This window comes from Pongo pygmaeus, chromosome 6 (assembly GCF_028885625.2).
Source record: "Pongo pygmaeus isolate AG05252 chromosome 6, NHGRI_mPonPyg2-v2.0_pri, whole genome shotgun sequence".
Taxonomy (NCBI): Eukaryota; Metazoa; Chordata; class Mammalia; order Primates; family Hominidae; genus Pongo; species Pongo pygmaeus.
In genome coordinates this window covers 18948745-18961066 of record NC_072379.2, presented here as the reverse complement: position 1 = coordinate 18961066, position 12322 = coordinate 18948745, and the positions used below count along the sequence as shown (strand labels likewise).

Sequence of the window (12322 nt, the reverse complement as noted above, 5' to 3'; positions counted from 1 at the left end):
TGCAACCTCCGCCTAACAGTTTCAAGCCATTCTCCTGCCTCAGCCTCCCAAGTAGGTGGGATCACAGGAATGCACCACCATGCCCCGCTTCTTTTTTTGTATATTTTAGTAGAGACGGGGTTTCATCACGTTGGCCAGGCTAGTCTCAAACTTCTGACCTCAGGTGATCCGCCTGCCTCAGCCTCCCAAAGTGCCAGGATTACAGGCGTGAGCCACCACGCCTGGCCCCCCATCTTCAACTTTCTATCCCTTAATGGTCCTTCAAGCATTATCTCAAACAAGAAACTTTCTCAGACCCTCGCTGCACATGCTGTGTGAATCTCTAGCCGGCATGTACCCTTGTGCTGACCTGATCTGCTTCTATATCTGTCTTCCTCCCTAGACAAGATGTAAGTAGGCAAGGACTGTGCTTCATCCAATCGTCTATCTCCAGTGGGGAGAAAACTATCTGGCTCATAAGTGCTCAACAGTACTTGTTCAACCGGCTCTTTTCCAGTAACCTCGTTTTGGAGGCATTTTCATTCTTATAGAAGTACAAAAAAATAGGGCCATGTTTATTTGCCAATGTCCTAATAAGAAAGGCTAATGAGAGAGCATCAGGAAATAAAAACAGACAGATGTTTCGGAGAGCAAAAGTCCAGGGACACAAAATAGCTTCCAGCAGGGGTGATGTATATTTTCCTAGTGATTCTAAATGAATACATGCTTATTTGGTAGAGAGAGAGATTTAACAGGTTTCTCAGCTAATGCTGCAAATTTAAATGCATTTAAGATAATTTTCTTTATCTTGAATCTATTTTTCTCAGTAACCAAGACACTTAACTGATTTGTACAAAATTCATTTGAGAAAGAAATAATCTACTTCAAGCAAGGACACACTCTAAATAGAAAAAGAGAGACACTACAAATCTAATAGAAAATGGAGAATCTGTTTGAGAAGCGGAGGTGGAGTTCTGCCTGGAACATAGGGGTTTTCTCTCCAGCATCTTGACACTATGTCCAACCTCTTTGGTCTATTATAAGCAATTCTTAAATCTGACAGCACAAAACAAAGACCCCTCATAACCCAACCAAGATGCACACAAATAGTTTTTAGACAGTGTCTCACTCTCTTCCTCAGGCTGGAATGCAGTGGTGCCATGATATGGCTTACTGCAGCCTCTACCTCCCAGACTCAGGTGACCCTCAGCCTCAGGAGTAGCTGGGACTATATAGGCATGCGCCACCACCACACCTGGCTAATTTATATATATATATATATATATATATATATATATATATATTTTTTTTTTTTTGAGATGGAGTCTTGCTCTTTCGCCCTGGCTAGAGTTCAGTGGCTCGGTCTTGGCTCACTGCAACCTCCGCCTCCCGGGTTCACGCCATTCTCCTGCCTCAGCCTCCCGAGTAGCCGGGACTACAGGCGCCCACCACCACGCCTGGCTAATTTTTTGTATTTTTAGTAGAGACGGGGTTTTACCGTGTTAGCCAGGATGGTCTCGATCTCCTGACCTCGTGATCCGCCCGCCTCGGCCTCCCAAAGTGCTGGGATTACAGGCCACCGCGCCTGGCAATTTTTATGTTTTTTGTAGAGACAATGCTTTGCCATGTTGCCCAGGCTGATCTCGAACTCCTGGGCTCAAGCGATCTGCCCAAAGCGATTGGCTTCCCAAAGTGCTAGGATTATAGATGTGAGCCACTGTACTCTGCCCCAAGTTTTGTTGTTGTTGTTGTTTGTTTGTTTGTTTTGAGATGGAGTTTCGCTCTGTCGCTCAGGCTGGAGTGCAATGGCGCGATCTCAGCTCACTGCAACCTCTGCCTCCCTGGTTCAAGCGATTTTCCTGCCTCAGCCTCCCGAGTAGCTGGGATTACAGGAGCCTGCCACTGCGCCCAGCCAATTTTTGTATTTTTAGTAGAGACGGGGTTTTGCTATCTTGGCCAGGCTGGTCTCGAACTCCTGACCTCGTGATCCACCCTCCTCAGCCTCCCAAAGTGCTGGGATTACAGGCGTGAGCCACCGCGCCCTGCCAGCCTCAAGCTTTTTAAAAGGCAAGAATCTCATGCAAAAAAGTGTAAGTTGAAACAATAACCTATCAGTTTGGCATTTTTTACATGCTAGTACCCAGTATTGGAAGGGTCTAGTAAAATTCTAACAAGAGTAGAATTACTATAGATTCTGGAGGAAAATATTACAATACGTATCAAGAATCTACAAAAATATCCCTCTACTATATACCTTCAGAAGTGTGGATTCAGAAAATAAATATCAAATCAATACATATAAAGATATGAGTGAAAAAACATTCAATAGAATGTTACATATAATAATGAAAAATTGAAAATAACCTAAATTTCCAACAATGGAAACAGATCATCATTAATAACATCAGAAAATACTCATGATTTAATGTTAAATGACAAAGGGAAAATGTGAGATATCATAGGCTCATAATCGGTATAGAAAATAGACTCAAAGACAATCTACTAAAACTTCAATAGATGCTGTCCCCAAGGGATGAGATCATGGTGATTTTTTTTAGAAAAATGAAAATCAAAACCATAATGAGATACCATTTCAACCAGTCATAATGGTTATCATTAAAAAGTAAAAAAAAATAACAGATGCTGGAGAGGCTGTAGAGAAAAGGTAATGGTTATACACTGCTGGTAAGAATGTAAATTAGTTCAGCCATTGTAGAAAGCAATTTGGTGAAGCCACAAAGAACTCAAAGCAGACCCATTTGAACCAGCAATCCCATTATTGGGTATATACCCAAAGGAATATAAATTGTTCTATCATAAAGACACATGCACAGGTATGTTCATTATAGCACTATTCACTGTAGCAAAGAAATGGAATCAACCTAAATGCCCATCAATAGTAGACTGGATAAAGAAAATGTGGCACATACACACCATGGAATACTACGCAGCCATAAACAAGAATGATATCATGTCCTCTGTGGGAACACGGATGGAGTTGGAGGCCATCGTCCTAAGCAAACTAACTCAGAACAGAAAACCAAATACCACCAGTTCTCACTTATAAGTGGGAGCTAAACGCTGAGTACACATGGACACCAAGAGGGGAACAACAGACATGAGGCCTACTTGAAAGTGGAGGGAGGGAGAAGGGTGAGAATCAAGAAACTATCTATTGTATTACCTGGGAGATGAAATAATCTGTATGCTGAACCCCTGTGACATGCAATTAACCTATATAACAAACCTACACATGTTCCCCTGAACATAAAATAAACATTAAAATAATAATAATGGCTGGGTGTGGTGGCTCACACCTGTAATCCCAGCACTTTGGGAGGCCGAAGTGGGAGGATCACCTGAGGTCAGGAGTTCGAGATCAGCCTAACCAAAATGGTAAAATCCTATCTCTACTAAAAATACAAAATTAGCCAGGCGTGGTGGCGCATGCCTGCAATCCCAGCTACTCAGGAGGCTGAGGCAGGAGAATCGCCTAAACCCAGGAGGCAGAGGTTGCGGTGAGCCAAGATCGCGCCATTGCGCTCCAGCCTGGGCAACAAGAGCAACACTCTGTCTCAAAAAAAAAAAAATAATAAATAAATAATAATAATAATAATAATAAAATATAAAGCTTTTTGTATTGAGGCTCTTTCTGTATGTTTCTGGAACACTTTGATAACAATTGAACTTTTTTGTTTAGCTAATCTTTCATATGCAACAGGAGTACTAAGTTTATTTATTAAAGAGGAAACTAAAATAAAAACTCCCCCAAGAGTTACAAATAACAGTGGAAAATATCACAGACTTAGGGGTCTATACCCACTCTGACGACCCATCAAGCTCCCCAAATGACTGAACCAGAACTTACTTGGTGGGACGATAATCCGGAATGGAACGGTCCAGTGAAATTTTTTCACTGAGGTAGGAATTGTAGCCATATTTCTCATGGGGTCCTTTAGCCTTTTCTTCTTCAGCAGGGGAAAGAGTAGCCGGAAGGCCCCCTTTACCCCGCCCACCGTAACCTTCAATGAGCCCAAGGGATTTGGATAAGCCTAGAAAAAGTGGGAGAAAAAAGAATTATTAGAAAACCACCATACCAGGATGTATCACTCAATCTCCGCTGCAGCTTCAACAGAAATTTTAACGTTACCTGTCAGAAAAAAATGATGTCCTCAATTTATCCAACTCAGGTATAGGCCCTGAAAACATTTCTATTGAGAGGAAGGTCAACGTCACAAAGAGTTCTGCGGTTAAAGTCTGGTTAGAATCCTCTCCCTCCGTCTCTACCAAAAAATACAAAAATTAGCTGGGCGTCGTGGTGCACGCCTGTAGTCCCAGCTACTCGAGAGGCTGAGGCAGGAGAATCTCTTGAGCCCCGGAGACAGAAGTTGCAGTGAGCCGAGATCACACCACTGCACTCCAGCCTGGGCAACAGAGCAAGACTCTGTCTCAAAAAAATAAATAAATAAATATAAAAGAATCCTCTCTCTCCTTTTGGGGACTGGGATGAGATGGGGGTCTGCAAAAGGGAGAGACCATCTAAACTGGGAGAAATGAGGACGGAAGAGGACACAGGAAATGAGACAGAACTGGGGCCATTATTCACGCCTGTTTCCCTTTTGCTAGGAGGAACTACAGCAAGAATAAATAGCACAGAATAAAAACAGCAAGTCACAGATAACTGCCAAACTGCAGATGCTTTTGCTTCATTTGAACAGAAAGCGACATATAGACTGATTTTTATCTTGAGTTTAAAGGGTCCAATATTCTGACACAGCTCTTTCCCTAATGGTTTTATTTAAATTTTATCTAAATGGCAAGAGGAAATACAAAATGTTTGAGAATAAATCACAGAGGAAAGGAAAAAACCCACACGGGTGATAACCGTGCCAAGTAGACTTGGAGGCCTCTGTAACAAGCCTCACTGAGCAATTGCAAGCTCCCAGGATGGTGGCAGCTTTAAACCTATTATTCCATTATAGGATAAACAGCTTGATGGGCAATTTTTAAATCCTGGAGTTATGGGAGGTTTTATTACTTAACTAGAAAACTTTTGTTGTTAAGGGTTCTCATTGCCTTCTGCCATTTCAAATGTTCCAGCTACTCAGCACACACACACACAATCACACACACACACACACACACACACACACACACACTTTACCCATTTAAATGATGGAAATCCAATATCCAGCGTTTCATTGCTGCCACTGGCAGAAAGAAGAAGGACCAGCCTCCTTGGCTTTCACAGCCTGGGCAGCCGGAAGTGCCCAGAAGGATCCAAATCTCCCATGAAGACATCCCCTAAGCAAGTCAAGAGCCAAGAAACCTGCTCCGGTCGTGAGATGGTTCTCCATTACCTAGTGGCAAAGCTTGTATTCCCTTTCCTGCTTCTCCGAAAACAGAAATTTATTTTCTGTAATACCAAGATCAAAAGCAAAGGTTGAGCAAGCACCTCAATCAATGTCAGACAAGCATCATTTCTCTGCTTGAGAATCATTTCCACCGTCCAATACGCTCTTCAGGAATCCTGGTATCTTTTCTTGCTGCCACCAACTCCATAGAGACCCTATCGGCGGAGAATTAGAGTACTCCAGCACTTTCTACTTGTTCCCTCATGTTGAATCTGCTTCCACACTGATGTGTAACACATCTTCAAATGACATCCCCTGAACTGCGCTCAAAACTCCACAAAGACTCTTCCCATGTTGAGTACAAACACCTGTGCTTGGTTTTAAAATCACTTGTGATGCAACATTACTAGTGGGAATGTACAGTTGTCCCACCACTTTGGAAAACAGTTGGGCTGTTCTTCAAAATGCTTAATATAGGATGGGCACAGTGGCTCACACCTGTAATCTCAGCATTTTGGGAGGCTGAGGTGATCACCTGAGGAGTCTGAGACCAGCTTGGTCAACATGGTGAAACCCAGCCTCTACTAAAAATACAAAAATTAGCCGAGTGTGATGATGTGCACTTGTAGTCCCAGCTACTTAGGAGGCTGAGGCAGGAGAATCACTGGAACCCAGGAGGAGGAGGTTGCAATGAGCAAAGATAATGGCAGCTGCACTCTAGCCTGGGTGACCAAGCAAGACTCTGTCTCAAAAACAAAAACAAAAAATGCTAAATATAGTTACCATATGACCCAGCAATTCCACTCCTAAGAAATTTCCACCCAAGAAAAATGGAAACATTCGTCCCCAAAAAAACCTGTGCACAAATGCTCACAGTTGCATTATTCTTATTAGCTAAATGTCCACCAAACTGACGAATGGAGAAACAAAATATAGTATCTCCAGACCAATGGGATATTGGGCAATATAAAAGAATGAAGTAGTGATACAAGTTATGACATGAGTGAACTTTGAAAATGTTATGACAAATAAATGATGCTAGTCACGAAAGGCCATGTAGTGATTCTATTTATGTGAAATGTACAGAATAGGTGAATCTGTAGAACCTGAAAGTAGATCCATGGTTGCTTTCAGTAGGGAAGGGGGAACTTGGGGACAAAATGGAGAGTGACTGTTAATGTGTATAGGGCATTTTCCTGGAGTAATGGGAATGTCACAGCATTAGCTCATGGTGATGGGTGCACAAATTTGTGAAGATACTACAAGCCACTGAACTGTACGCTTTTAAATAGATGAGTGATATGAGCTGTATATCTCAATACGGCTGGGCGCCGTGGCTCATGCCTGTAATCTCAGCGATTTGGGAGGCTGAGGCGGGCAGATCACTTGAGGTCAGGAGTTTGGGACCAGCCTGGCCAACATGATGAACACTGTCTCTACTAAAAATACAAAAATTAGCCGGGTGTGGTGGTGCATGCCTATTAATCCCAGCTACTCGGGAGGCTGAGGCAGGAGAATCATTTGAACCCAGGAGGCAGAGGTTGCAGTGAGCCAAGACTGAGCCACTGCACTCCAGCCTGGGCAACAAAGCAAGACCTCGTCTCAAAAACAAAAACAAAACAAACAAAAAAACAAAAAAAACTCAAAATAGTTGTTAAGAAAATAACACTTAGGATAGACAATTCTATTCACAGCAAGATGAAAGGCTATCCAACATGAGAATTTTCCAGCAAGATACCTAAAAACACTCAATAAAACAATTTTAAAATATATAAGTGATCTTGCAAGAAAGAAAGGGAAACTCCTTGAGGTAAGTTAAAATCAGAGTTGAGTCTATGTCTGCTCTCAGAGAGGGAGAGGATGAGTTGCTCATTAACTAAAAGCTGCAGTTTCAGAGCTCAAGCGTGCACAGGATATGAGATTTTGGGTTCTCTTGAGAAATATCATTGAAACTGAAATATCTGCAAAAATTTAGGTCCCTAAAAGACTGGATTTTTTTTTCCAAATCCAAGAAACAGCATAATGAGACAAACAAGATGGATGTGCTCAGAACTGGGGGCAAAAATCCTAACCCAGGACTTGAGATTACACATATGTTTGTCTAAATTTACACAGTCTCCAGAGATCAGAGAATTGCCATTTAAGATTACAAGCTCTTCAGAGAGTACTCAAGACAATAATAGAAACACAGTCATAAAATCTAATTTTTAGTATTTTATACGGAGGAAGGAGCCTATCTAGGCTAAAGTCTCCGGGCCCACAAAAGTCATTCTGCAGCCCTGGGTCCCTTGACTTTAACTTTTTATCTATAAGTGACAAATAAAGAAGGAAAGTAACAAGATCTGAAGTGTGGCCAATAACAGCACAAGGACTGACCCCAGGCACTAACAGTAATGACAGCGACCACTTATTGAGTACCCACTGTGTGGTGGGCACTCTGCTAAATTTTTCACGTTTATCCTACCATTGTTTCATCTAATCTCGTGACAAGCTCAGGGGGAAGGTATTATTACAACCTCTGTTTCACAAATGAGGACACTGGGTCTGAGAATGTAGGAATGTAGAACTTTTTTTTAAGGATGGTCTCACCCTGTCACCCAGGCTGGAGTGCGGTGGTGTAATCACAGAGCATTCACTGCAGCTTTGAACTCCCGGGCTCAAGCCATCCTCCTGCCTCGGCCTCCCAAGTACCTGAAATTACAGGTGCGTGACACTAACCTAGCTAATTTTTTAAAACAATTTTGTATAGATGGGGTCTTGCTATGTGCTCCAGGCTGGTCTCAGACTCCTGGCCTCAAGTGATTCTCCCACCTTGGCCTCCCAAAATGCTGGGATTACAGGCGTGAGCCACCACAGCTGGCCAAATATAGGAACTTTTTAAAGGTTCCATGGCAGTTAAAGGAGGATAAAGGCTGGGCTCTGAGGCAGATTATGAGACCTGTTGCAGTATTCTTGCAGCAGCCTGTGCGAGAGATGGCAGGAAGCTTATTTTAAGGCAGCGGTCAGTGATCAAAAGGAATGGAGAGATTTGAGGGTTGTTTAAGAGATACCAACCCAGGGTAGGAGACAAGCAAGAGATAAGGCTGAGAGAGAAGGAGGAACTGAGCAAAACTGAGGTTTCCAGATGAGTGATAACACTGCTCGAAAAGACAGGGCATACAGAAGAGAGTGTGAGAAGAAAATGAGTTCCATTCTTCATATGTGGTACACGAGGCATCCATGGGACATCCAGATGGCGTCAGAGTCCAGTGGAAAGTTGAAGCACATGAGAATGGAGGTTCAGACAGCAGAGGAGGCCTGAGATACAAACCTCACTGCCATCAGGACAAGCAGGCTAGAGCCGTGGCAGAGGGTGCAGAGAGGAGAGCCCAGGAGCAAGAAGGGGAAGGACAGGCAATGTTAAGCAAGTGCTCACTGACTACCCTCCCTATCCCTTGTCTATTTCCACCAAACAGAAGGAATTGCATCCTGCAAAACTTTTTTCTTTTCTGCTCTATATGCATGGCCTCTCACTTATGCTATATTTGAACCCCAAGACTTCAAGAGACTGAGACTTAAGGAAGAGAGAAATGTCTTAATAAGAAGCAAGCAGGCCTGGTACAGAGGCTCATGCCTGTAATCCCAGTGCTTTGGGAGGCCGAGGCAGAGGAATTGCTTGGGCCCAGGAGTTGGAGATGAGCCTGGGCATCATAATGAGACCCCACACCATCTCTACAAAAAATAAACAAATTAGCCAGTGTGGTGGCCTGTGCCTATAGTCCCAGCTCCTTGAGAGGCTGAGGAGGTAGGACTGCTTGAGCTCAGGAGTTCAAGCCTGCAGTGAGCTATGATTACACCACTGCACTCCAGCCTGGATGACAGAGTGAGACCCTGTCTTTGAAAATAAATAAATAAAATAAAAAATAACAATAAAAATAAAAAAAGAATAAGAAAATAAAAAATATCTCTGTAAAAAAAATAACTAAGTGTTCAAGCTTCCTGTTTGACTTCAGAAATCCCATTTGTCCAGCTGGGCACGGTGGCTCATGCCTGTAATCCCAGAACTTTGGGAGGCCAAGGCGGGTGGATCACTTGAAGTCAGGAGTTCAAGACCAGCCTGGTCAACATGGTGAAACCCTGTCTCTACTAAAAATACAAAAATTAACTCGGTGTGGTGGTATGCACCTGTAGTCCCAGCTACTTGTGAGGTTGAGGCAGGAGGATCATTTGAACCTGGGAGGTGGAGGCTGCAGTGAGCTGAGATCACACCACTGCACTCCAGCCTGGGCAACAGAGCAAGACTCTATCTCAAATATATATACATATATACGTGTATATATACACACATATATGTATATATATATATACACACACACATACGTATATATATATATACACACACACGTACGTATATATATATACACATATGTGTGTGTGTGTGTGTGTGTATATATATATATACACACACATATATATATTCTTGGAGGACACCCAAAGGACCTCCAAGGTATTTGGCCATTGATATGGCTTGGCTCTGTCTCCTTACCCAAATCTCATATTGAATTATCATCCCCAGTGTTGGGGGAGGGACCTGATGGGAGGTGACTACATCATGGGGGCGAATTTCCCCCTTGCTGTTCTTGTGATAGAGTGAGTTCTCATGAGATCTGGTTGTTTCAAAGTGTGTAGCACTTCCCCCTTCTCTCTCTCTCTCTTTCTCTCTGTCCTGGCTCTGTCCATGTGAAGATTGTGCCTGCTTCCCTTTCGCCTTCTGCCATGATTTTAAGTTTCCTGAGGCCTCCCAAACCATGCTTCCTGTACAGCCTGCGGAAGTGAGGGAATTAAACCTCTTTTCTTCATAAATTACAGTCTTGGGTAGTTTTTAATAGCAGTAGGAGAACGGACTAATACAGACATGCTCCACTGTAAAGCTGTGAGATGGGCACAGCTGTTCCTCAGTGTACGATTACAGCCTGACATATAGGTCATATATATAATGTGTCCAATACTGCATGATGAAAAAGATGGCTAAAAGACTAACAAGCATGCTTTTTTTCTCTTTAATCTGTGTGCTCTTACTCATTCGCCCTGGATTTTCCCTTTCCCTTCCCCAGTACTTGCTAACTTCCCCTCACAAGCCACACACTCCCAAGGGTCAAGGCAAGAGACACTATCAGAATGGGACAGAACTCGTGACCTTTGACTTAACTCGGCAGCTCCCATAGAAAAACCTCTGATTCTTCCTCTAACTTAATCTGTGTGGTTGGGTTGGCTTGTCTTTTTCTTCACTTGACGATACAGCATTTCTTTTGTTCCATCTAAATAGAGAGCTTCCAATCCCAAGTCATTAAATTCCACCTTAGAGCTAAAATGCATTTCAGATGTGTTTGCCTAGCACACCCCCCTGGGCAGCCTTTCCAATGCAGTCAGAGGGGCCAGAAGGATAATTTTTTTTATAAAACAGTATAGAAATTAAGACTAAGCATGCATGCATATCCCACCAAGGAGACACAGGGAATGATGGTCCCAATGAGATTTTTTTCTCCTTCTGCGGCATTATTGCTTCCATTATGAAAGGCATTCACTTAACAGCCTCCAAAAAGATCATTCCTCACAGTGCGATGTGACACCTGTGAATTACATATTTTTTGGTCCATGTGCTTCCATTTTCATCCCCATTTAATCTGCCACAAAGGTTCAACAAAGCAGCCAAAAAAAAAAAAAAAATCACTGGTATTTTAACGTGCTTATTTTGCAGGCCCCAGAAACTGTTGGCAAAGATAAATAAGAGTTCAAGTCCACCAGCCGAACTCAAGTTGGTCTTAACTTAGCCAGGAAAGGTTGCCGTTGGAGCAAGTTGGGATGACTTCGTGTACCCAAGAAACCTTCTTTTCTGCAAGTGCCCCTTGCTCAGTGGTCAGAGGCAGCTGCAATCTTTGAGGAATGAAACTGAACTTGTAGGCAGAGAAGTCACAAAGTCAAAAGGGGAGAAGCAGCAGCAAAGACAGTAAGCGGGAAGAGAATGGGGTGGCTTCTTGGCACCAGGCCTGCGAGAATTCATCGTTCCCTTCTTTTCCGCCTGAGTCATTTTATTAAGTTGGTGCAAAACTAATTGTAGTTTTTGCCACTAAAAGTAATGGCAAAGACAGCAATAACTTTTGCACCTAATAGCTGACGACAGTTAAAGCCAAGTGGCACTATTAGGTAAGAACTCGAAGATAAAGGGAGGAAGGACAGATTGAGGTCAGTCATCCTATTGCAACTATATCAAATATCCTTCATGCTTCACTCCAGATCTATTCTCCATCTTTTTTCTCCCAGTTGCATACTCTAGAAGGAAGACCTATAGGGACAGCTATAGGTTCACCTGCCCCCTGGCGTTGGGTTGAGATGAACCAATAGGAGGCAACATAAGGACACTTCCTGATGGATGGATGGAAAGAGAGAGAGGCGTACTTATTCTCCCATCTCTTTCCCTACTGGGCTGGGGTTTAGTAGAAGCTACATTTTTCTATAATCCAGTTGCTATCAGGTATGCCTCTCTTAGGGTTACAGCTATCCTTGCATTCCGTTAACCACTCCCTCCTCTTGCCTCTGCAGACCTTAGGGTGGCAATTTCTTCCCTCTCTGTTGCTAGCCCCAGGGTCATTCACCAACCCTTCTCATTCCTTATTGGTTTCCCTTAACCCTTCACAATCTTTGTAAATATTTTGGTAACCTCTCTTTAATTGCCCCTTCTGAGTGTGCTACCCGTCTCCTGCCAGAAAGGAAGGTCTTGATGCTGTATCTGTATCCTCACAGATACAGCATCCTACCTGATCTGGTTTGGCTATGTCCTCACCCAAATCTCATTTTTAATTGTAGCTCCCATAATTCCCACATGTTGCGGGAGGGACCCAATGGGAGATAACTGAATCATGGGGGCAGTTTTCCCCATACTGTTCTCGTGGTAGTAAATAAGCCTCATGAGAGCTGATGGTTTTGTAAGGGGTTTCCCCTTTCAATTGGCT

The 12322-nt window shown here is 43.1% G+C and overlaps 1 protein-coding gene across 1 annotated transcript in view; it reads right to left on the bottom strand.

Moving 5' to 3' along the window:
* The window catches only part of GALNT17 (polypeptide N-acetylgalactosaminyltransferase 17), a 590997-nt gene that overhangs the window by 382838 nt on the left and 195837 nt on the right, over positions 1-12322 (bottom strand). Inside the window, exon 2 of the mRNA XM_054495494.2 lies at positions 3848-4031. Coding sequence (XP_054351469.1) covers positions 3848-4031 — 184 coding nt within the window. The remainder of the gene's footprint in view (positions 1-3847; positions 4032-12322) is intronic.